General features: G+C 35.8%; 1 protein-coding gene across 4 annotated transcripts; it reads right to left on the reverse strand.

The window, feature by feature from the left end:
• Nucleotides 1–220: 220 nt before the first annotated feature.
• LOC121875125 (zinc finger protein 62 homolog) lies at nucleotides 221–22,465 on the reverse strand. 4 transcript variants are annotated; one of them, XM_042379504.1, is made up of 12 exons: nucleotides 22,314–22,465; nucleotides 21,675–21,746; nucleotides 19,442–19,560; nucleotides 15,596–15,763; nucleotides 15,090–15,185; nucleotides 12,563–13,378; nucleotides 11,366–11,544; nucleotides 10,752–10,867; nucleotides 10,227–10,402; nucleotides 9,657–9,860; nucleotides 8,586–8,768; nucleotides 221–8,447 (listed from the first exon to the last, which is right to left on the reverse strand). In XM_042379504.1, exons 2-12 carry the CDS (start codon nucleotides 21,703–21,705, stop codon nucleotides 7,860–7,862), a joined length of 2,676 nt encoding a protein of 891 aa, XP_042235438.1. In that variant the 5' UTR covers nucleotides 21,706–21,746; nucleotides 22,314–22,465; the 3' UTR covers nucleotides 221–7,859. The 4 variants fall into 4 exon arrangements, with proteins under 4 accessions (XP_042235438.1, XP_042235435.1, XP_042235436.1 ...); XM_042379501.1 differs by having other exon boundaries at nucleotides 19,442–19,563; XM_042379502.1 differs by lacking the exon at nucleotides 22,314–22,465 and adding an exon at nucleotides 22,014–22,148 and having other exon boundaries at nucleotides 19,442–19,563.
• Between the last annotated feature and the right edge of the window lie 4,911 nt (nucleotides 22,466–27,376).

Below are 27,376 nucleotides of genomic sequence, written 5' to 3' on the forward strand. Positions count from 1 at the left end.
GTTTTCATACTTTCACTCCCAAATGTCCAAAACAGCGAAGGTTTACTGTACACAAGTTTCCATTTCACTCATTACTGATGTAAACTCTCACTATATCTACCCAATATTATACGTACAGTATCTAGTTTGGGTAGGTACAATGACAACATGCAGGTATAGTATTAATAGGTAACATTAGGAAAGAAAACACAAACATAAAGGAACAAAATGAATAATTAAATTCTATAAACATTTTTACTGTAACAGTTACATTTATTGCTGTGGGTGATTGTTCAGGCTTCAGACCACACAGACAGACCATTGACCCAACTTAACTATGTACATGAAGACCATCCACAATAATATAGAACAGAAATATGTTACATTCTCAATATGACATGCCCACCTAATACAAATTTTTTAAGCCTTGAAAAATCAATCCCTGAACATAAGTAGTTCCAAAAACCCAGTAAAACAGCATAAAATATGTGACTGGATCATCTATCTGAACTACTCTGATTGAAACATTCACCTGAACAGTGAAAGATGCAGACCATGAAAAACTAATCTAAAAATCATCATTCAAATCTAATGAGTGACACTGGGCTGAAGACTACAAAACTAGACCCAGATCACGGCACTGAACACTGAGTATGTGATATGTACCTTGCCAGCAGTTTTGTCAAAGTAACGGTGGTTTAGAAATTGCTTGTTTGCTGAGACAACATCATGCCAGTATTGCCCCCCCCCACCCCCGTCACGTATCTACGGTAATGTCTGTCTCCTGGATGACTTAATACAATCTCCTTAAGATTACAATGCAGGAACTACTATGTTTATCCATCTATATTCAGTATGTTACTTCTCTCATAAATAAGTTATATCTTGGCACTTGTACACTTGATGCTCTATTTAGAAGTAAGAGAATTCCAAGACCACTCCTACCTGTACCATATAACTGTACACTGCTCAATCATACATGACAACCAACAATATCTAATGGAAGATAAATTCATTTCAGTGGCAGATGAAAATTATATTGTTCCTTGCACTTATTTACAAACAATTATGAGAAAACCAGTTCTTTTGTTCACTAACAATATCAAAAATATTCTTCTAAACATCATAAAAGCAAAAAGTGCCAAGACAACACATCAAATCCTGGACACACTTATTCCAAAATAATAATAATAAAATATTAAAAATGTGAAAGCGTTTCTTATATACCCTGTATAAATGCAGTGTAACCTAAAGGGGTTATTCAAGGGTTCACTTTTTTCAACATTTCTGGAACTGCCAAGAGTCTTACTTATTTATGTAGAACCTGTAGTATATTGGGGAAATTATATATTCTTCATTCTAATTGTTTTGTAAAAATTTTACTTCAAACACTACTACACCATATATTACCGGGAGTTTATCTACCAGTCATGTCTGACAATTCTCAAATTCTAAACTTGACAAATTTTCAGCAGCAGCTGCTTAACCCTTAACCACTGGCTACGGATCCCCGACTCCACCACCATTTGCACCAAAGTTAAACACAACAAACCTGAAACGTCCACTGATGATGGCCGCCATCCTTACAGTTGACATCCACTGATGATGGCTGCCATCCTTGCAGCTGACATCCACTGATGATGGCCGCCATCCTTACAGTTGACATCCACTGATGATGGCTGCCATCCTTGCAGCTGACATCCACTGATGATGGCTGCTGTTTAAGACTTAAGTGAATGTCCCTCACCTAGGAAAGGAAAAACTTAACCCCCTATATAGTACAGTAGTTTAGGAGTCCATGTCTTTTAAGAGATATATTGACACTTAAAACACTGTGGTATTAATTCACTTCTCCAAACAAACAACTAAATGCTAGTAACTTAAGCCAAGGAAGTTTACAATTTAATGCCATGGTTACAAAAAAATTGAAGCAGGTAAAATTTGCTTCCAGAAAAGTATTGAATGTATAAACAAAGATGCTACTCCCTCCACAACTGGTTATAATGTGGAAAAGACAAGAACAGAAAGACTGATAGGGACCATAAAACAAGATTAGTTGGAACAATACCAAATAGGCCCCAACAACCACCTGACTCGCAAGTAGACACTGTCCTGCCCAATTAAATAGAATAAAAACAACCAACCCCAAATTCATAGGATAAATTTCATAATTATATTTACACACACAACTTGAGCCATAGTAGAGTAATAAAATGGTAAACTAGGATGAGAAATTGCAAATTGTGTGAATTCTGTGGAAGCAAGACGAACCATCAGATATAAACAGAGTGTAGACAGGGGAGGATACCAAGGGTCCAGATTCCCACTTTTCAGCAGAAAATTCAATTTTTTTTTTCTTTAATGCAGTATTGTACTCATGCAATTTTGTACAGTAAAAAGTAGTTACTATTAACCTCAGAATATCTCTTTAATATCAAGTGTGCGACTGGGTGGGTTCACTATGCTCGCCAGTTCCTCCTCCCCCCACCTTTTTTATATTCCTGGATCCGGCCCTGGTAGACACCCTTTAGTGTTCCCCAAAGCTTCCAATATCAGCTCCTTCTAGTAAACTAACACACTTCATGTCTTTCACAAAATCTATTAAAAAAAATTTAGTGAAAGGAATAAAGGTACCAGTACAGGGGGTTAGTTTTTTTTTTTACAACAACCACCATACAGAACTCTCTATTAAAAGTTTCAGCAGCTGTTTCCTGAGTCTTAGACACATGTAGGTGTGGAGATGGTCAATAGTAAGAGAAAGATCCTGCTTATTGTTCTGAATATGGTTACAAGCTCAATAATATAGACTGATGAAGAGATACTGTAATTAGTTCGAGCAGTTCAAACGGATATTTTTAAAAGCAAACAGGGACCGGATGTGAAGTGGTGAGAATAAAACATGAAGATGATAATATGAAGGAAACTGATACAATGAAAGATATTGTACCGAAGGGAAGGTTAAAGACAGATGAGACTCTTATCACTAATGGTAATAATAAGTGTTGATATATTGATACTAAATAATAATATTAATATCAAATAATGACAATAATTTGGTTATTAAACAAATAGTAATACCTTCAACAATATCAAAAGAAAAAAGAAAACACTTCCTTCTTAAAATATTGGACATATATCACAAGCATTACTGGGCCATGGCACAGCATTACTGGGCCATGGCACCAGTAGACAGACACTTTAGACCTTACACAACACACAGAGATTAGTTAATATCTTGTACAGCATCAACAACACAATAATTGAGATCCTTAGAAGTGAATATCAGCATCTGTTCACAATTTCTTTAAAGTCAAATCAATCAAACAGGATACTGTAATCCAATATATCCAAAAAACAAATACAATATTAAGATGGAACAAGGGTTGATCTGAGTTCAACCAGTCGTGGGTGTCCTCTATAGGCTAAAGATTTCACCAGTTAGGACTTTTGCCTCAAACTGTTAATGGAAAACAACCAGTCAGATTACATGCTAAGAACTAACCCTCCATTCACACTGATTATCACGTAAATGAAGACAATCCCCAGGGAGAAAACTTGTAGTACAGTACTGAAGGAAGATTATGGCCATAGTTGTGAGAGAAACATGTGAGAGAATGGAGAGAAGACTACTAAATCTATGTTTGATGTGTGTGTGTAATGCTACAAGAGGTGCTGCAACATACTGTACTGTATATCCTATTGTTGTAGTTGACTCATAGGAACTGCCCTTCTTTGCATCACCTTAAGTCTGTTGTCTTATGATCACAGGATAAAGAGTAGAAACTCCTTAACCCACTTCCATACTAAAAAAAACTCAACCCAACTCACTCGGTATAAATATTTTTATAAATATAGATTACAACTCGTCTGGGCTAACTTACCAGGTATATTAACGAACGAAGAGACGGGAATACACATGGTTTTCATCTCGCACACCAACTCTCACTATCTAGACTAGACACTTTGGACGGTCAGTGACAACCCTCTGCATGTCAAACCTCCTACTGTGATCGTGTGAAGCTGGACCTTAAAAACAGTATACAGTAATGTTTAAAGGGTACAGTAAATTCTCCTAAACAAATAACATTGTCTACTTCTATGTCCACAAATTATCTGCCATTTCTGACATCTCTGGAATAATAATCTCTGCAAAATCTCCTTAAAACTTTTGTAACTACACACTGTTCTGGTAAGAAAATATAAAAATGTAAATTAGAAATATTGAGGTGAGAAATTGGTGTATCTGTTGATCTGTACAGAGGTGACATAAATGTGACCTGCCACTGATTATCACAAAAATTCTCACTTAGTTTTACATAAACTCTCTTGTACATTGTCATTCGAACACATGCATTATTAAAATGTATATAAATGCATAATCACAATTATAAAGGACTGAATAGGACATTCTACAGCTGTTTCTGCCCACTCTTAGGCAAGTACTGTATTCTCATACATATCAAACACAAGGAGTAGTTAAGCTGCCACACTTGGTCTAATTATTAGATCCCATATCACCTTCAAATTCTGAAGTACAGTACCTGTACTGTAATACAGAGGTAACAATTTCCACATCACTGAAGTAATGTGAACATTTACGAAAATGTACGAGAATTAAAATATTGATTACATGAATGTCAGGAATTTGCCTTTCTATTAATAATTTTCTTCAGCAATCATCCAATTAGTGTCAGTGATAAAGTGATCACCAAGAGAGACTTGCTGAGAGATTATTTCTGCAACTTTACATAACAATTACTCAAGAAAATAATGAGGGAAATATGGAGACAAACAATAAACACTAAAAACTCAGTTTATGAGAAACAAAGAACTGAAAAATTAAGTCCTATTTTATCACCAGGTTAAAGAAACAAGTGATCAGCAAGACCCATACAGCACACATCCTTGGCCTGGCCTGCCTCTGTCAGAGAGCTTCACATGTATCATGGCAGGATACTCCATCCATGTAGATTAAGCATTTACAGTGCTGCCTTCTGAACCAGTCTAATCATGGTCAAATTCAGCTCCAATTGGTCGAGTAATTTTCTCAAGAACTTGGATGGGTTCAGGATACTAGGTCAATGATTTTACGTGAGTACTCTTTCTGAGCCCTGTCAGCCATAAAAGGAAGTTTATAGTGTGATCCTCTAAACTGTTGTCTGCTAACAACTCCATCAAGAGAGGAAAAAGGGGAACCAGGTCATTGTTTCTTATCCTAAGTCATGAAATGGGACTACAGTATAGTACAGTATTTTCTTTAAAACTCCACATGTAACTCAGGTTATCAACAAAGGACCTACAAAAATCTAAACCAGCATGGAATGCATTGGAGGAGGACTTGTGCAAGAAGTCCAGAGCTACAGTAGCAGCTCCTCTAAAAGGCCTATCTTCTACAAAAGGTAAAAAAGATTCACATTATGTACTTCCTAGAACCACAGTCACTGCCCCTCTAGTACAGTAATCTGCCTCTCTCCCATATGGCAGGCTTATGCTGGTATGGATCTTGAAGGTCACTTACTGATGCCTTGTATGTCACTAAAAAAAATATATATATAAAGAGAAAAAAAGAGAGAACCGGCTCATAAACAATTCTTCAATAATATCATAAAATCCACCGAGTCATAAGTGTAAATAATGAATATTACAGTTTCAGATGTAGTGATCAGTGGCATCATACAAAAAAATGTTATGAATGAAACGTATACAATAATGTCCAAATATAGATGACCCAACATGGCCATAAAATATAAACTAAGAACTAGAACTAAGCGTATAATCTTAAAGCCGAGAACTGGTATTACTCTGAATTGCCCAGTAGCATAAACTCACCTGAATACTCGTTAACTTTCTGTATTACTTGCGACAGAGAAGCATTGATAAATTTAGAAGGTACAGTATAACGATTCTTGCTTACTACATTATGAGGGCAGTCCTTGTTACACCATCAACTTGTTAGCTCTACAACACTGCCCTAACCCCATGATTCACCTCACTTTACTATTGTTCAGTAGTACAATATCAAGGACCCAAAATACTGCAATAAATAACTTAAATTACTTATAAAATTTCAGAAGAGACTTATAAGAAACACTGTTACAACTTATGATAAATTCATTATGTTTATAGTTTATTAAATTTTAAACAAATTTAGTACTGTATCCCAAAATCCTCTAAGTGGAACAGTACAAACAGCTTTAAAGTTAGATGATAAAAAGTTAGATATTTAAATAATTGACATTAACAACATGTGATACTATTAATTTTAATAATGTGAATTATCCAAGGCTATATGATGGGTTTACAGTAATACTTTAAACGGATTACAGTAGACCCTCACCAAACAAGGATTTCCCAGGTATCCACGGTTTTATGTATCTGTGGGCTAGTGCAGCATCCCCTCTCCTGCCACTGCTCTTCAGTGTTCTGATGTTGCAGCATACTATACTGCTCCATATTCTTTCACATATGTTGTACTGTATTAACATTGATTTTGCCCTTAACTATGGCCACTAAGTGTTCATTGAGTGTTAGTGATAAAGGTGAGAAGGTGAAAAGGGCAAAGAACAGAATGACATGAGAAAAGAAAGTTGAAGTGCTTGATAGACTAGAGCATGGGGAGAGTATAGCATCAGTGGGATGCACTAGAGAAGTAAACTTAGTTAGGCTTTGATGAGTGTTATCTGCAGCCGTGGAACTTGGTATCTAACCCTCACGGTTGGTGAGGGACTACTGTACTGTATATTAATTCATCAAAATAATCAAGAATAATTTAAATCATCTAATTATTGCAACAGAGTGACTTAAATGGTACACTATGTTACCTGACAACACAAGAACACTTAAATCTCAATTGAAGACAATTGCAACTCCTAGTATTAAATGTTCTCACATCTTTCAATACCTTATTAATGCAATTTAACATTAAAAAAATTATGTTGCACTTTAGACCCAGTCAAAAGTGTAAACTTCCACTCTTCTCACTGTCAAAAACTACCAATCATTACTTCATGTACAGTATAACTAAGACTAACATATGACTGGTTAATTTGATGACCTTGAGTAATGTGACCTCTGAAGCAAACTGCATATCAGCTGCATACGAACAATTCTCTTGACAAGCGTTATTATTATTATCCTATTCACAGGAAACTGGTGAAAATTCTTAACACTGTGTAAGGTTTAGGCTGCTCTGGTTTTTATTTACATTTTGGCCAAATGCATGGCTAGGAGGAATCTGATTCTCTTCATTTACATTATATGAATATGAAGCACATGCTGAGAACCACAAACGGGAACACCGGACTTTCAGCAGACACACTCAAGTGACCGTGAATGAAGACGACAAACATTTTCACCTCGGCCGATGATTCCTCAACAGGTGGTGTTTCAAGGCATTGTTTGCGTACTGTACTGTTTATCTTTACCGCTAACACCGGAGGAACACTCTATGGGTGGCACTAACTTGGAGTTGAGAGTGTGATCTCGTATGAAACTTTTACCATAACAAATATCAAAATTGGTTAATATTATAATTATGTAAAAAATTATACACATGTAAGAAGTAACAGCGCCAAGAAAATTTTTTCCACATCATGTTAAGTCCCGCACATATCACCCCTGACACTAGCCTTTCTTTGGCACAATGAAAAGTCAGGTACAAAATAAGTTTCTCTGAGTTGAGCTATCAGTGTACTGTAGTTCACTTCATATTTAGCTATTTCTTTAGCTTTTATTATCTGACCTTTTTAAACAGTAAATTTGAGAACTAAATCATGAAGACCTTGAGATGTGATAGATTACTCCAAATACATACATAGTCAGTTCTCCGATTGAAGGATTAACAGTTGGTAAAATTTTCTGGATAACGTGAACACATTTCATCACTCATCAGTAGGATTAGTGACTGGCTGAAGTATATTTGGTGAGGTAAATGTTGAGAGATCAGTGAGACTACCAGAACTGCTGTCATCACCATCCCCATCTTCAGGCCTCTGATTAACTATCTCGACAGGTTTTTCAATTACAACTTCTCTTCTTTTCATATCTTCTCTCACACTGTCAAAAGATTTTCTTTTGAAGTCCTTCCCGTCTATACTCTTATCATGTCCAATTCTGAGGAAGTCCCTATAAGGCTGAATTCTTTGTCCTACTTCAGGTTTAATCTCAAGCGGCAATGTCAATTCCTCTGTGGAAGGAGCCAGCCCTTCCCTGCGACGCCTCTTCTCCATGATTGCCATTCGGATGCGTTCTCGTCTGTGCTTGAGGACCGGGCACGTTCTCTCGGAGTGGAGGGTGTACGCCATGATGGAGAAGACTCTCTTACCACAGTGATTACAGGAGAAAGTGCAGCAGCAGTCTTTGGTATAGTTACACCGGTCACACACTATCTCCTCCTGAGGCTTCTCTCGTTCCTTCCCCAAGCGACGCTTCTTGGGTGCATCAGACGAATTTTGACTTGACGGAGAGTCCTGAAATCCACAATACATTTAAAAATATGTGGTAAAACTAAATTCTTTGTTATTCCAACAGGTTATAATGTTGGTATAAGAATATGTATAACAGCATGCAGGAGGTAACTGAAACAAAGTATACAATGCCATATTCACCTTCTTCTGACAGACACCCTTTTGAAGATGGTTCTGGAGCCGTGTTTCAGTAGAGCACCGCAGACCACAGTGCTGGCAGCGATGAGACACCTGACAGTGACCTTTATCCTTGTGGATCTTAAATCTTTCTTCACTGGCAAACATCTGCAGGCACTCAGTACAACGGTGATACCCTTCTGGCACCTGTGAGTGGAAGAAAAATAAATAAATAAAACAAACTCCATGTATAAAATGGCATTATAGTATAACAATTACTGATTGCATATCCATAGATGCTATCCAATTACTTATCCAATACTGCACCCAACAAAAATTCAGACAATTAAGAGTTCATTTTGAATAACAAGTAAATTATAATTATTTACTAAAAGCAAGTTTCAAAACCATCCTGGACTACAATATAAGTGTATGAGTTTTTTGATGCTCCACAAATTACTTAAGCTTCAGCCATAACACATATTAAGAGATCCTGCAGCAACACTCAAGTATCTCATCACCACACACATCCAGATCAACATAAACTGCGAGGACACACACAGGAAGCCTAAAGTACACCATGAAAAACTTTAATTGTTGTATGGCTGTTATCTGTGAAACATATTTATAACACTGTTGAAGGGTTGTAGTGAATGATAGAATGATTAATGCAACAGAAGGATGGACCCAGAAAGACTTAATCAAACCATTCTTTTCCAATCCATAAATGTCAAACTTTTTTCAAGAACACCACACCATAAAAAAATACTCTTTATCCACACTTCTTGTCATCAAGTTACATGGACAAGATGGCATGAGAACTTGTAGTTCAAACTTAATAAACCTCCAACCCTTTCTGTCGTATGTATTAACAAAGGCATGTTCAAACCCAGGAGGAGTGAGCAAACCAAATACAGATACATTCCTAAGAAACAAAAAGCAAAACTTCAAATGCAATTCCAAAATCCTCACAACTGAGTCTATTACAGGTAAAACACTGTCCAATAACATACAGGAGAGAGAGTTAACACCATGATGACTACTGCAATGTACTCAATTGTGTCCTCTGAGTGAGAAAAATGAGCACAACTTTACCTCTTTGGTTGACAGTCCTCTACAGTTGCCTTTCTTCATGTGGTAGTAGAGTGAGATCTTACTCTTGTAGGCTTTATCACAGTACGGACACACCTCATTCCTTCCTTCATTGTGGGTTAGTCTGTGAGTCTTCATGTTATGGATGAAGCTGAATGACTTGCCACATATATCACATGGGTACGGTTTCTCGCCAGTGTGAACAACCTGCAACATTTAACAGTGTTTATATGCACAATCATTTTGTTGTTATATAATAAAAACACAAAAAAAACCAGATACCATAAAATCCATAAGTTTCATTCCCTGTAAAATAAGAAATTTTTTCCACACACACACACACACATACACTTTGTCTTCAGTTCCCATGGGATGAGGATGCACTAGGCGCTGCTCTGCTGATCCGGCCGTGATCTTTTAAACTAACCAGGTAACCAGGTACTGTACTTTGCAAAGATTAATGTGGCATATGTCAAGGTGACGGGAGTAAGAATAATGTTTTGTTATGTAAGTTAACCGTTTAGTGACTTTCTAACTTCGCTCGAGTGAACCATCAGCGGAATATATACTCACTAAATGGTCTCTGAGGTTTGAGCGACAATTGAAGGTCTTCCCACAATAATCACATTCAAAGCCCTTCTTGCCAGAGCCTTGGGTGACCTCTGGTGTGGGGTGAGCTGTCCGGCGGTGATCCTTCAATGCCTCCAAAGTGGGAAGATCTTCTCCACAGGTTGCACACCGCACTCCCTCTATCAATGCAAAATCACATCTCAGTTTCTCTTATAACATGTTTATATTACATAAATGCATAAATAATTCACATAATAACCCAGATCTTCTTACTTCTTTGAAAATAATTCATATTTCAATTTCTATTTTCTTTATCTGGTCATGATTAACCTTCACAATACCTACAATACTCTGGGTAATGGAAGCATCTTGTATTTTTCACTTATTATCAAATGTTTATCTTATGTAGCAATTTTAAAAACTTTTAGTTCTTTATAAGCATATCAATATTATCTTACTGCAACACTTATTCTACCACTGATAAACAATCTTATTACACAACCAGAATGTTTTACACAGCCTACTTACCACTCTTGTTGGGGTTACAAGTCCCCTGATATTTGACAATGTGTCTGGTGAGTTCAGACTTGGAGGGAAACTCACAAGCACACGATTCACACTTACTGGCTCTTTCCGTAGTCCCCCTGAAAAAGTTGACAATTTTCACCCAAAGATCTTCCTATTAATAATGTACAATATACGTCATTTACAAGGAGTCAAACAATTAATATTACATCACATTTCTGTAACAAAAGACTCCACTACTGAAAAACAAATACAAATTATACAGGGGTATACTTATGTTAGCTAAATGCTTATCAATGAAGAACAAAATTTTCAATCAATAATTCTTAAAATACTTTGTCCTATAATTCCATAATAGTAAAAAGTAGCCTCAAATTACAGTAGTACCTCTTTATCAACCACTGCCTTGTCTCACTCCTATAAAGGTACAATATTACATTAAATCACTTCCTAATACTGTAAGGTCATCTACTCATACATACACTATGTGGTATACAAGAACAATAATTATTTCTATACCGAGACATGAAAAAAAATGGCAATACAGTACTGTAAAGGGAAAATGAACTGAATAATTATTAAGAAATAACTAAAAAAGACAAGACAACATAACATACCCGTGGGAGAGAGAGTGGGTCTTGAGGGAGGCTCGGTCAGAGAAGCCTTGGCTGCACACATTACAAGTATAGATGTTGGCTCCTGAGTGAGTCATCATGTGGCGCTTTAGCTCCTGTAGAACTGTATATTCCATGCCACAAACCTGACACTCGAATGGCACATTAAGACCCTGATGCACCTGGAAACCACATAATGATAACTATTATATATATATCTTGTATGGTATGTAAACCTGAATAAAAATGTCATGAAGATTAGGAACCCTTATTTATTTCACCTGATCATTAAACACCCTAATTCTAACCTAACCTAATACTGAATAACCAAACCTAAACCTAAACAAATCAAATCTAAACTAATGTTATCAAACAATTCAAAGCAAAAAATATAAAATACATAACAGATGAAGCTACAGCAAGAGAAGAGAGTGAGCTTCTATATTATTAACCACAGAATGTTGAATTGTTGAAGTGAAGCATCAGCCTCGGATAGTCCAAGTACAATGGAATGATTGTTATATTTACTGTAAGCATCTGATGGTTTTGTCGGCTATCACTAATCTAATTGCCTTACTGCTTTCTATTTTTGTATACAGTACCTACACTTTCTAAGTACATTGGAAACTGTATACCTGCACAGTCTATGTACACCATATACCTGTGCTGTCTATACTGTACACATGCAGTACTGAACTGTACACCTACATTGTCTATGAACAATATTATATACTGTTCAGTATTATCATTATTATAACTCCCCCAGGTAGTGACAGGGTGTGAAGGTAATCATCATGTGAAATAAGCAGAGCTTCTTAATCTACACGGGATCAAAAATAACAAAGCAGATAATTAAACTGTACCATCAATTATCTGTCTAACCTCTTGAGTTTGACAAAATAATATTGATCCTAAAATCTGCTTCATACAATGATGATTTCAATATCTGATGCAGTTAAATTGACCTCACCAGACACACAGGAGAAACAGTGATTTAGTTCAAATTAAATGGGAAAAAAATATGTTTGAACTGCTTTTGGTCATTATGTACTAAAGAGTGGATCACGTGAAGATTAAGCAACCTGCCTTATCCAACTACTGGTACACATAGAACACCTAGAAGGCACCGAGTATACAAATATGTGTAAAATAACATTAATCAACAATAAATAAACTGTCTCCAAAGCCAACATTACCCACCTGATGTTTATGTGTTACTAGAAGATATTGATATTTAAAGGTTTCTTCACACTTATCACACTGATACACTCCTAGATGGTCCAATAATATGTCACTGGGTATATCACTGTAGCCATCATTGCTACCGTCATCGTCGTTATCTTGGCCGTCTTGGAAACCGTCCGTGGAGTCCTCCTGGCCCCCACTCTCACCCTCTAAGAAATGCGTTGGCGCTGGAAGACTGAGGAGGAAGTGTTCGGCAGGAAGAATTGGATATTCACTTTTTTGGTCTTCTTCAATGACAGTAGTTAACAAGTCTAAAGGGTTAAGCTCCACTTGTAGAGGTTCCTGGGGACTGTTACTGTAGTTATTATTATTTATATTATCTACTATGTTCCCATTTTCTATCACCTCATTTTCCTTGTTGCCATTCTGCAGAAGTGCTCCAAGGTCCAAGGTCTGTAGCCCAGGGATGCTCATATGACTAATTAACACAGGGACACCTTTTAATGATTTGACTTCTATCCCTGAACCACTTAATTTGTCCTGACTACTTTCATCCTCACCACATTTTTTCTCCTCTTCAGAGCCATTCTGGAGTCTGCTCCCCAACAACCATAAATTTGACTGCATTGAACTCTTTCCTGCACCTTCACTTTCACTCTTACCATCACCATTGACCAGCACTTGTTCTCCGTCTTTATATTCACCGCCGTTTAACATTGTCGAACACCTAGCAGCTCCGGCCTTCATATGATCAGAGTCGTGAGCTAAGAAATGTTGAACTGTTGAAACCGTCCCTTGGATTTTCTTACCACATTCCCCACAAGTGTACACCTGCATGTTGAGAAAAGATGTTGCATGAGTTAATGTTTCACTGTAACAAATATGAACATGAATACTGTACATACATGAAAGCTACATGCCACATGATATAGTTGCAATAAACTTAACAAAGCAGTACAAATGCTTCTAATAATGTGTCTGTGAACTAGCTTTTAGAATGATTCAATTCAGACAATTATAGTAATGATTACATCTCTTAATCTTAAACAACTGAAAATGTCTCAAAATCAAACATCAGTAATGAGACAAACAAATTAAACTTCTGATCATGTAAAAATTGAAACCTTAAATTTGCATAACAATTAAATTTATTTGTATCACTTAAAGCAGAGTTTGCACCTAACAATACTTACTCCTAGGTCCTTAAAACTGAAATCCCTAAAAATACAGGGATCCAACTATAAATCTTTGATGTTCCCAGGATAAAAATTGAAAACTGAACCACCGGTTAATCCTAAAATTTCATGTATTAAGAGAGTCACTGTCACGTATCTTCAATGGATTCACAAACATGCTGAAGCAAAATAATGATGCACGTGATTTGTACACTGAGTTGACCTGTGGTGGTATGGTGGATGGCTGCATCAAGTTAATGTACTACAGTGAGAGAATGAAGTATTTTCCCAGATTTGGCAGAAGTATAATGAAATCACAGTGAATGGTGTCACTGGCAACCACTTTCCAAGGTTCCATAGACCTGTCAACTGTTTATGGGTTCCAAACATGTGTGTGTCAAATGACTGGACCGTCCTGCAATGTATTTGTCAAAACCCCGGGAAGATAATTCATTCTCTTACTGGACACTGTTTACACACATAATGCATAAAACTTACAAACAGTGTCTATACATGCTCTCAAAATAGTGCATTACTCTTACATACACTGTCTACACCCGGGGTCTCAGACACAATGAGGATACTAACACAAGGACCCACATAGTGTTATTTCATGCACTACCTTCCACCTATAATGGGTCTAGTCACTTTATAACCTATAATAATCAAGCCTCAAACTTCTCTATGACCATCTACAGTACTTCCTTCTTATACTCATCAACTCAAATACCCACACTTCTCGCCTACTTTCCCTTAAATGTTATTACCAGTCATCCAACACCCATTAGCTCTGGCAAGTCCCCATTACTCTTCAGCACAGTACACGATCCCTTGTTGCATCTGCTAGTGTACAGCACTGTACTTCTTTTACAATTAAATTTTAGAATGCATCGGGTAAGTCAGAAAGTTTACAGTGTGAGTTATGGTGAACATCAAGTACAGTACAGTTCAGTACAGAACAGTACTGTTCTCTTATGCCTCAATCAGAAGAAGCTCTCAGTCTTCTGGTTGTTAGTCAAGTGCCTCATTAATTCTTTAAAACATGTAAAAGATGTTTGCATTGTAAGTTTTGTGTCAGAAATGTTAAATTTTTTGCTGAATAATTAGGAAGACTCCTTAGATAGTATATTCTGTTTCTACACATTTTTTCTCACATTTTCATTCCTATAGTGGCCATCAAGTACACAACAAGTAATATTACAATCTATTTAAAATAAAGTTAATTAATATATTGTACATTACTCTGAAACACAAATTGCTACACATGACATGCTAAAGTGAGCATCAACAGCACTGCAAATAAAATGACCAATGATCACTACAGCAAAAATAATATATTACAGGGGTTACAGAAGCTATAGTAAGACCTTGGTGCGCTGGATGTCATCCCCTCGCAGAACTAAGCTCACTTCCCGGTAGAATGCTAGATGACGTCCCTCCATATGCAACGGAAGATCCATAATCTATGCAGGAAAGAACAAAAATAATTTTAGCCCCAAGGTTCCATACTTCATCTTGTCTGTCTCTGTCTTTTTAATTTACCTTAATTTTTATTCTGTTCACTGCCATGTTTTTCTTTCATTTCATTTACAAAATAGTTAACATACGCTTCAGCAGTGTCCACTCTATACTATCGGAATTTCTTCTCAATAATAAGTCCATATTGAAATTTTGTGATTTTACAAATGTTATTAACCCTTCTAATTATAATACCATACAGTAGAGTACATACAGTATTTCCATATTTAAAGGACACTTCAATTGTACTGTACAGTATGTCCTTTCAGTAAAATATATACAATATAGTATCTAACAATTCTACATCGCTGTTAAATTTGGATAATTAAATTTTTATCTACATTTCCTATCTTACCTCAGTAGATGTAAAACAGCAGTAAGCACAGTGAAAGTGTATGGTGGGGACTTTGTCACCCCCAAGGGCACATCCCGGCAATGGGCAGGCACCACCCACCACCACGGTAAAGTGCTCCTTATGTGTCTCAAACACGTGCAACCGGTAGTGAGACAATGCCTCTCGGACCTGCACAGGGAAAGACAAGGTCAAAAATTGAGTACAGAAGCTGGTTATATTACGTGCTAACCAATAAAACATTAAAAAAAACCATAGAATACAAATGCACTTATTTAATGTTGCTTAGGTAATGTGCTGCAACTGCAGGAGGGCTGCACTGAGACATTAACATAAAACACACTGACTGTATGTACCAGAATGGACGGGTGAAGAGCACAGTTCATCTTAGCTGAAGTTGGAACTAACAGTGTTAAAAATTACGTAAAATATTATCAGTTAATATTAAAGATAACATTTATAAAATAAGCATGTATGATAAGTCTTCTCTTCCTTGCAAGCAGCTGAAGATAAGTGATTACTTTAAACCAGTAGTAGTAAAACAGGAGAATCTGTTCCCTACTATTGTACAGGTAGCATGTTACAATAAACACATTTAGAAAACAGAAGGCAGCGACGAAACACCCGATATTGAATTTGAATATTAGATCTAGAAGACACGTGCAGTACGATTGAGCACAGTAAAATGCTTATAAGCATGTTTCATTACAGTACTTTATTTCTCATACAGGTTGAAGCTTTCATATCCAGTATTCTAACATATGGCAACTCCCAGAAAACAGTACTGCACTGTTTCTGAAAATTCCTTTACCCAGCAAGCCTGGTAGGCTGACACAAAGGGAAACTTCCTGTTCCAACCTGTTGACTGCTTGGAGCACGTGGGGGAGATTGCCTACAAAATTAAATTAATTTGTACAACTGCCCAAAATAATTACAAATTACAGGGGGCCTCCCAAATTCGCAGGAGTTAAGTTCTCAAAAAGACCGAGAATCGCCAAATCTGCGAATAACACATTTGCAGGGTACATTTCTACTTGTGTACAAAGAAATGTATACCCTGTACTCCTTTATGTGTTTGCCCTTGGGAAAATTATTTCTTTTACCTGTATCGTAAATATGTGTGTGTGTAGACACACACACACACACACACATATACAATACAGTACAGGTAAAGGAAATTACTGCCTCTAGAAAGAATGGTTCCCTGTCCCGGCAACTTTAAAACTACCCGCAGACATTCTTTGGTACATCCAGGGTATCATCTGAGAATAATAGAGGACCGCGAAATAAAAATCCGCGAACTTGGGGGGGTCCCCGGTACCTAGTACATGTACTTCAAATTAGTGGAGGCTGAATTAGTATCTACAAAACTGTTATACTGAAATGCACAGATAAATTTTCACGAGACTTTACCTCATCACTGTAAATTTTGGATTCTGATCTTCGATCACTTGAACATTAGTACAGGTACTTCAACTCATTTCACCTAATGACTTAACACCCTAATGTTTACTGGGAATGTAAGGTTAGGTTAAATCAGGTTTGATCAGGTTAGGTTAGTTTAAGTAAGATTATGTTATGTTAGGTTAAGAACAGAATAGGTTACATAGGGTTAAGTTAGATTATGTTAGGTAAGGTTAAATTAGAAAATGCTATCTTATGTAAGGTTAGATTAGGTTAAGTAAGGTTAGGTTAGGTTAGCATTAGGGTGGTTAATCTTATGGCAAAATACACTTCCTAAAAACTATTGAACTCATCAAAAAATAATAATAAAAAATATTACACTCATCAGTATTATTGTCTTTAATATCAGGCAACACGTCCAGAGCAGCACATCACTGTATTTATGTTAAGTGTTGCTGCAATACCTACTAACTACTGTTTGCCAAGTATGCCCGAGACTTTGGCAACTCTGACCACAGCTAATAATAGTTTGACATCATTGTGAATATGGTTACGCTTATTAATGCTCGCTGAGTATTGTGATTTTATCGGTAATTCTTGTTTTTATATCTATCTATATATCTATGGTATCTTATCTACCTATCTATCTAAATATATCTATATATATTTTATATATGTATGTATGTGCAAATAAATCACTGTAGGTGTGTGTGATCCATGTATATGCTGATAACCACATAGGAAACAAGAAAACGTATGCATGTACAGTATGTATATGTATGGATGTATATCTTATCTATATTTTCCTCTCACACATTTTTGTAAGGTAGACAATGAATAAAGAGTAGAGAAAAAAATAGAATGCAGGGAACATGACACACCCACAAATGACGACTGGCATCCCTACAGCCAAATTCCACTGACTTAAGGGTTATAAATTGACAAGCAAAGGCTAAGACAGCAAAATATCTGCTTACACTTGCTTTTTATATCAGTTAATGATGTGTAATCTCTATTTGTCTATTTTATTTATAATTTTGTTGTTTCCCTCAAAAAGTAGTACAACGAAAACATGATATAGTTTTTAATATTTTGTTGATCACTTCTAGAACACAAAGTTCTCATTGCCTTCATCTCTTTCATTTGCTTCTTCTGTATCTATGTTTGAGTATAAGTGTTAATATATGGTGGTGTATATGTTGCTTTCCCAAGATCAAATAAGTGTGGTAAATGGCCATAAAACATTGATAATCATGATGAATACAATTGTTCTCAGTAAAGTGACTTATGCACCATCCTGTACTCAATGAAGAACACTGTGTACCTGATTATACGGTTACACATCATAGGGAATTTGAAATATTTACTATTCTTTGCACTATCATTCATTTAAAATACTGTAGTGTGTGTGAGTGGTGTGTACACAAGCTAAAGTGTATTTGTATGTATAGCAACATGTCATCTACATAACTCTTAAATTATTTTCCTAAAAACTGTTGTTATCTTTTATTCTTCTTAAGTAATGTGTCTTTAATCCAGACATACAATTTTTTTTACTGGGCTTTTATTTCATATAATGAGCATTTCTGTACTGCACTATATTTTTAAATACCAGTATACCTATACCATTTTTATACTGTAATTACTGTATTAAGTTAAATTTAATCTAATATTTATCTTTCTCTCTTGTACAGTAGCTAAAACAACTATACAGGGTATCTGTGCGTTGGGGGTCGATGTGCTCCGAGATTTTACGTGTGACTAGTGATAACTCATATACCAAAATTCATCATCCATGGTCTCATATTGTTTCCCACAAAGTATGCACAGATAGTTATTTTAGCAACTGTACATACACAGTACTGTACAGTATCTCCATAATGCATCAAATAAATTTCAATGATACTGTACTTCACCAGCTTATAGTACTAGTACTGTACTTACTGTTAAATACAAGTATTATATCTCCTACTACTTATTACAATGATTCATACTCGTCTTATCACCATTATTATGAGCTTCCATATAATCTAAAAAATAAATATAACATCAAAGTTTTTAAAGAGGGATTAAGACAAGATAAATCTAGTCCTCACTTCATTAGTCGTCTGGCACCACCTGAGGTACCATTATCTAACAAACATTTCATATAATTTCACTTAAGCAGTAGTTTTAAAGGGGCTGCACAAAAGCTCGCCTAAGACAATAATCCCCCCCTTTTTAATGTTTCTTGAGGTTAGGTTAACTTAGGTTAGGTTTTTGTCCTAGGGAGATTTAGTTCTACACCCTCTTTCAGGTCTTATTAGTCTTGCCTATAAATTCAGAAACATTATCATCACAGACAGTACTGTACATCAAAAGACATATTATTCACCGTCTACTATTTTCTCGTCACCGCATGAGAAGAGACACCCTTAAGTATAACACTACCACAGCGAGACTCACCAGAAGGAAGCTGGCAGAACAGCGTCGGCACTGAAGGACCCCCACTCTGGCTGCTGGCTCTCCATTCTCATTGTCTATGGTGGCTAGTGCAGGAAGGAACTGGCTGCCCAGGATCAAGTCTGCTTGAGGATCAATATTACAAATTATCTTACAAGAGGTAAAATTATATCAACCAGGAGAAACAAAATAAAAATAATTACTGTACTCACAAGAAAATTACATCTACTCTTGGACTAACAAAAATAATTTTATAACGTATACAAGTATTGTACTGTATTGTATTAATTTCCAATTGTGGTCAGTAACTAATAAGGTTAGTTTTAGGGGGTTCAAGAATAGATTTTTCGTATTTGTTCTATGTACAGGAAACACATGAAGCAAAGAACCTAATTAATGACATTTCAAATCAAGAGAGATAACATAAAACTCACTCCTCTTGAACCTATATTTCATATTAGTCTGGTTAACATATATGAAGAGTTTAAACAGTTTACATTGTGTACAGTACATAATTTACATGAGTTAGTAATAATAAATGAAGGTTGAGGGTTTATCAGTACTGTATGTATATATATATATATATATATATATATATATATATATAATGAAGAGGAGAACCAGGGTAAACACAAACATCTTGAAGTAGGGCTTCGTTTAATTGCTAACGTTTCGGAAATAATCCTTTTCCATCATCAGAGCCTAAAAAGTTTTGAAAAAGTTTAAAACGTTAGCAATTAAACGAAGCCCTACTTCAAGATGTTTGTGTTTACCCTGGTTCTCCTCTTCATTATAAAACTACGCTTTCCACGTAACAAGTCCATTGCTGAAGTTATATATATATATATATATATATGCTGATAACCACAAGGAAAGAAGAAAACACGAAGTTCCCAAGCGCTTTCGTGTAATTCACATCTGTACTCACCCCTGAAGATGTGAATTACACGAAAGCGCTTGGGAACTCGTGTTTTCTCTTCCTTGTGTTACAGTTACTTACGCATTGCATATATATATATATATATATATATATATATATATATATATATATATATATATATATATATATATATATATATATATATATATATATATATATTATATATATATAAATATATATATATATATATATATATATATATATATATATATATATATAAATATATATATATATATATATATATATATATATATATATATATATATATATATATATATATATATATATATATATATATATATATATAGTAAATCACTGTGCTGAAGGAAAAGAACATTTGCCGCTGTAATTCACATCTTCAGGGGTGAAATTACACAAAGCGCTTGGGAACTTTGTGCTTTCTTCTTTCCTTGTGGTTATCATATATATATATATATATATATATATATATATATATATATATATATATATATATATATATATATATATATATATATATATGATGCATCAGCTTGAAAAACTCTTCAGAATATTGTTAATGACATCAATTATCTGACCATATGACCGTACCTAATAAGACTGTATAATTCATCTTTACCCCGAAAGATGGAAATGTGTCCCAAAGAAAAGTTACTGTACTGACTCTGAACAACCTATATGAGGACTACTGTAGCTGCTACCATCATCATTATCTCAAAAATGATACACTGTAGTATTTTAAGTCATTATTCTTATTAAGTTTTAGTACAGGATGTGGATCATTCTCTCGGATATGAACAAGTTAAAAATAAACAACTGTCATATTTACTGTACTGTTTTTCCTGTCTTAATGTAACTCAAAACTATGGTCCTCCCCCTCTCTTACTATATACAATCAATAAACAATTCACACAAAATTAACTTTCATGATTGTGTGGGAAAGCCTATACTGTACATAATTATACAAGAGTTTGATAACCATATTGCTAACATTAACTTTATCATTCTAGTTTTAATATTTTAATTTATCCATTCATAAAAAGTTATCACTAGATGAATAATAAATACTTAAACTAAAAGCTTTAATTTCCTGATCTTATTATCTCAGGTATTTCCATATAATGATATTAATACTCATAAAACACTTGTAATTGATTCAGTATGGATTATTTCAATGCCATTCTATTTGAATTTACGTCACTTGTGGCACTGAGTTAACATATAACTTTCTGTTTTTATCATGAAGTTAATGTGTAGACTGTGTGAGGTGATAACGTTGTCTTAGAGAGTAGTGAAACATGTGTTATAAAAAGCAACCTTCAAATGGTGTTGTTCCGAACTCTGTCATTTTGAGGTACAAACGCCCGCTGATCCCAGGGCTGCCAACACCTGTAAAATAAACAAAGATCAACCTCACGCCTTTATCCTTAACAAACAACAATAATATCAGCCTCTAACACCTCCAATAACACTTACTTATCACCGAAGGCTGCTATATTTTCTTCATTTATGTTTATTGCTTCATAATAATTGTTTTCACTGATGTATTGTTTACCAAAATAGCTGAGTATCGGAAGTGTTGGCACGACTAGAGCAAAACATGATCTCATTTTGTGTAAACTTCCTAAAATGTTGATTAATATAATATTAACTCACTTTACCCTTAACTCCACTACTCTGGGCCTCCAATGGTGAAAATTTCCGACCTATCATAAGAATCTCTGGTAACAAAATCACTAATTACAGAAATAACGCAGCGTGTGGCTCGCCTCCTCTCACACTTGCTCTCGGTAAATCAATATGCCTTGTGCGAGCTCCATGAATTTTTCTCCAACTTCACATAAAATTCTGGTTTAAATCCATTCATGAATGTCACTTGAAGCCCATTCTGGTCCCTGGGGCACTAGCGGTCATTCACATACCTTTGTGTAAGGGCCATTTGCAAATTGGACTCACCTGTCAATGGAAATTCATGGAGAAACGGGCGTTATAGTTTCCATGGTATGAGTTTGGCTGCGCAAGTCCTAATGCGGGCGTGATGGTGTGCCCGCCGCCCTCCATCTATCTCCATGCTATTTTTACACCATCATCCACCTTAATTCCACCCTTTTCATTGATCATTATACATATAATTACTCACCACTTTGTGACTGAGACACAATTGATCACCCCCGACCGCCATTTGCTTATTTGTTTAAAAATGTATTTATGGGATTGATTCCGTTGTCAAGGTAGCAAAAATCTGCTTGGTGATGGCGCGAGGCCCCGCCATTACTGCTCCTATAATATATTTCATACAAGTTACCGGCATATGTGGAGGTCACTGACCACCGATGATGACTTTTTGGAACATATGGAATACATTTGACTCAATCTGCTTTTTTTCACTATGCTATCTTGAACTATTGCTCAACACGGAGCAGATATTTTATAATCGTTCTTTGTATGATAAGCTCATGACTGGTGCTGTGAAGTTAGATGCAGTGTATGATTATTAACACGAGTACAGCGCCTTGGGCTACTACAGAAATCTCACAGCTGTTACTTCCATCACTCACACTGTGCGTGTCATGTTTCATTATACTCTATATATAAAATAATTTATGCAACAAAAAATAAAATAGCCTTAACATGCAGCTGTATCATATCTCCCCTCTCGTATATATATATATATATATATATATATATATATATATATATATATATATATATATATATATATATATATATATATATATATATATATAAGGATTTGTGCTAATCATATTTAACTGTAATAAAAAATAAATTCTACACAGATTTAAGAATGTTTTTATGTACTGTAAGTCCTTTGACCTTTGCATATAATGCATGTAAAGTTGACTGTATGCTGATGTACAGTTTTCGTAAATATACTTACACACACACACACACACACACACCTAAGATGTAGTTGTATAAGTCAGCATACTCTCCCCACAAGAAAATAGTCCCGGGTTCGATCTCTTGGGAGGTTGAAACTGATGGGTTATGGAGTTGACTTATTCATCACAAATGAATACTAATACCAGTGTCAAACGATAAGCGGTAGTGGAGCGGTCACACAAACAAACACACTTGGTGAATCAATGTAAACTTGTATGGCGATTTATTCATTATATTCTACACTGCTAAACTAAACCAAAAATATTGATTCGTCAGTAATGCACCCACAAGCTATCTTATAAACTAATGACTGTAAGCTTTTAATCTCACTTCCCGACACTATAAAAAACATCCTATGTTACTTGACATCACACACAGACAGACACACACACACACACACACACACACTTATCAACAGCCAACACCACTTACACACGTTAACTGGGATTCACCTGAAGATTAGACACACCAGCTTATATCACCTGAAGATAACCCACCATAACGCTAACCTAATCTAACTTAACGCTAACTTAACTTAATCTAACCTTACGCAAACCGAATCGAACCTAACCTAACACATTATAGCCTATCGTCCCTAGGTAGCATACAGGCAGATATCAAATGAATTTGACATGAGGTTAATCTTCGCGTGATCCTTTGTTTACAAGTGAGATATTTTCTAAAAATCAGCAACCTATGTACTCGATTAGTTAAAAAAATCGCCTTTTAGAGTTGAGTAAATGATTAGTCTGACGATTTCTATCACATTATGAACTTTTAACTTAATACTATATTCTAAAAGCTATTATTAAAGACTTTACATTATTATTATTATTATTAATGTTGTAAATGTTCAGCTCTGGTCTGGGGCTACCCATCGTATAATAAAAAAATAAAACCTTATAGCCAGATATAATATAATATAAATCACAAACCACTTAACTTTAGTTTAAATAATATACTTAAAACCCCTTGGATATATATATATATATATATATATATATATATATATATATATATATATATATATATATATATAGAGAGAGAGAGAGAGAGAGAGAGAGAGAGAGAGAGAGAGAGAGAGAGAGAGAGATAAAATTTTAATGAAAAAAATAAAATATTTTAAAAGGGATTAATACCAGTTTGAATTCTGCTGTCTTATGTTGCTTGCTTCCTGATTACCTTCTGTTGCTTGTTCTCTCGATTATCTTGTTGCTTGTTCTCCCGATTATCTTGTTGCTTGTTCTCCCGATTACCTTCTGTTCTTGTTCTCCCGATTATCTTGTTGCTTGTTCTCCCGATTACCTTCTGTTGCTTGTTCTCCCGATTATCTTGTTGCTTGTTCTCCCGATTATCTTGTTGCTTGTTCTCCCGATTACCTTCTGTTCTTGTTCTCCCGATTATCTTGTTGCTTGTTCTCCCGATTACCTTCTGTTGCTTGTTCTCCGATTATCTTGTTGCTTGTTCTCCCGATTACCTTCTGTTGCTTGTTCTCCCGATTATCTTGTTGCTTGTTCTCCGATTATCTTGTTGCTTGTTCTCCTGATTACCTTCTGTTCTTGTTCTCCGATTATCTTGTTGCTTGTTCTCCCGATTACCTTCTGTTGCTTGTTCTCTCGATTATCTTGTTGCTTGATTATCTTGTTGCTTGTTCTCGATTACCTTCTGTTCTTGTTCTCCTGATTATCTTGTTGCTTGTTCTCCCGATTACCTTCTGTTGCTTGTTCTCCCGATTATCTTGTTGCTTGTTCTCCCGATTACCTTCTGTTGCTTGTTCTCCCGATTATCTTGTTGCTTGTTCTCCCGATTATCTTGTTGCTTGTTCTCCCGATTACCTTCTGTTCTTGTTCTCCCGATTATCTTGTTGCTTGTTCTCCCGATTACCTTCTGTTGCTTGTTCTCTCGATTATCTTGTTGCTTGTTCTCCCGATTATCTTGTTGCTTGTTCTCCCGATTACCTTCTGTTCTTGTTCTCCCGATTATCTTGTTGCTTGTTCTCTCGATTACCTTCTGTTGTGTGTTCTACCAATTAGCTTCTGTTGTTTGTTTTTCCGATATCTTCTGTTACTTGTTCTTTTACTTTTTACTTTTATCCTTTTCGCCACTGATCGATTGTCTTGTTGCGTTCTTCTGATTATATTATATTGTAATGCCAATTCTTGATTATTTTATGTTGTGGTGTGTGGTGACGATAATAATAATAATAATACAACAACTATAAGTTGAAAATATACAAAAGTGGAACATACTGTTACGGTATTACTTTTTTTTACTTTTATCTTTTTTTATCTTCACCATAGATCGGCTCGTTAGCCGCTTGGGCGATCGGAATTTCAGCACAGTTACAGAACAAATGTGAGATTGGTAAGGAGTGAATACACAGGTTATTTACGAATTGGTGGTAATTCTTACAATGGTTGGAATGGGGGGTGTTCTTCTAGCGATCAGTACGTGGTCGTTTGGTCCAGCTGCGGTTGTGGTGTTGAACACCAATTCGCGGACGAGGGATCTCAGGTGGTAGAAGGTGGCGGGTTGGTGTATTAGCTTCGTCCCAAATTGACAAATGAGGTTGTGGCGATGATCAGAGTGTTGAGAGAATCAGTGTTGTATTGAGTGCCTCTTGATATGTGGTGTAGGAGAGGGAGAGAATAGTCTTCTGCACTCCTAGGAATCACCGTTGTATAGTATACCAGGCAGGGGAAGCGTAGATAAGCATAGAAAGTATGAATGCTGTGTAAACACTCAAGAGCTCTGGAGCGGGAACTCGAGGGACTTGGGACGACAGAGGATGTTGAGACGATAGCAGGAAGATTTGACGTTTATACTGACGTGTGCTTTCCAATTCAGTTATCTATAGTGACGCCCACAACCTGGGGTGTACTGGGGACCCAATGTGATGGAGATATGTGGGTGGATGACGGTGTGGGTGGTTGTGTGGGGTTTTCAGGGTGATTCATGTTGACGTGTGCGGGGGAGGGGGGGGTGTTTGTGTGTGGTGACGATGTACAGTAGATTGATGATAGTGTGTGTGTGTGTGTGTGTGTGTTAAGTTATTACCGCGGAAATGACTATTATTACCAGTCTAAGTAATCGAGCAGTGAGTTGTGTTTGGGTGCCTACGTTACCTGTGGCAAAGAGAGAGAAGTAGTTATCATGCACTCCGGAAATAGCAGCAGCTCTCCCAGCGTAAAACTGTGATAGTTGTTGTCATTCTAAGTCTGATTTAGATGAACCGGTGTGAACTTGTACAGGTATGACGATTTTATTGAATCTCTCTCTCTCTTACCTGCCACCCGATATTTTGTGAAATGATACATAAATCAAAAATACATCAATACAGAAATTAACACATGGTAAAATGATTAGGTTCATAAAAACACAGAAATCATTTAGTTTCTAAGTATTATTTGAATCGTGGAGTTTTTCTAACCCCTAAGCTGGTTAGTGGTGAATTGATAAATAAATGGATCACCTCAAGAATCTCCACTCCTGCGTATTTCACCTAAAGAATAACCACCCTAATGCTAACCTAATATATTCTTATCTTACCTATCCTAATATAACCTAACCAAATTTAACCTTATATATCCTAAGTTAACCTAACCTAAACTCATCTCCCCAAATAGTGTTAAGGTGGTTAGCCTTTAAGTGAAATAAGCTGGGATGGAGACATTTTACATACTTGCATAAATAATAATTGGTATAGTTAATATGTAAGTGATAGATAAGTATATTGGTTACTTGGTATTGTTTCAGTCCATTAGTTTATCTCTGTTCGTCACAACTGTATCAGCTGGAAAGATCTTTGATTAGATATATTTTAATTCTGAAATCATGAGATGTCATATTTTGTTAAATTACTCGGTCACCTGAAGTTTTGTACCAAGCTAACCTAACGTACGTAAACTAAACTTACCTAACCTAACCTCCTAGGTAGCGTTAGGGTGGTTAATCTTCAGGTGAACTAAGTTGGGGTGCTCATTTACAGAAGAACCAATAATTTGAATGACTGCGCAAATATTTTTAAGGAAGTGCAGCAAGTAAAAGTAAACGGTGAAAATAAAATGAAATTTAGGAATTATAAGTTGTACAGTACCTGCAAATACAAAATTCTC

The sequence above is a fragment of the Homarus americanus genome, unplaced genomic scaffold, assembly GCF_018991925.1.
Source record: "Homarus americanus isolate GMGI-L3 unplaced genomic scaffold, GMGI_Hamer_2.0 scaffold36970, whole genome shotgun sequence".
Classification (NCBI taxonomy): domain Eukaryota; kingdom Metazoa; phylum Arthropoda; class Malacostraca; order Decapoda; family Nephropidae; genus Homarus; species Homarus americanus.

Coding starts and splice junctions, on each gene's coding strand:
- LOC121875125 (XM_042379501.1), bottom strand. CDS start 21,705: ATGACAGAGTTCGGAACAACACCATTTGAAG. Junction 15,764..19,441: donor GTTCTGCCAGCTTCCTTCTG/GTGAGTCTCGCT, acceptor TTCCCTGTGCAG/GTCCGAGAGGCATTGTCTCA. Junction 11,545..12,562: donor TAGTAACACATAAACATCAG/GTGGGTAATGTT, acceptor TGTGGTTTCCAG/GTGCATCAGGGTCTTAATGT.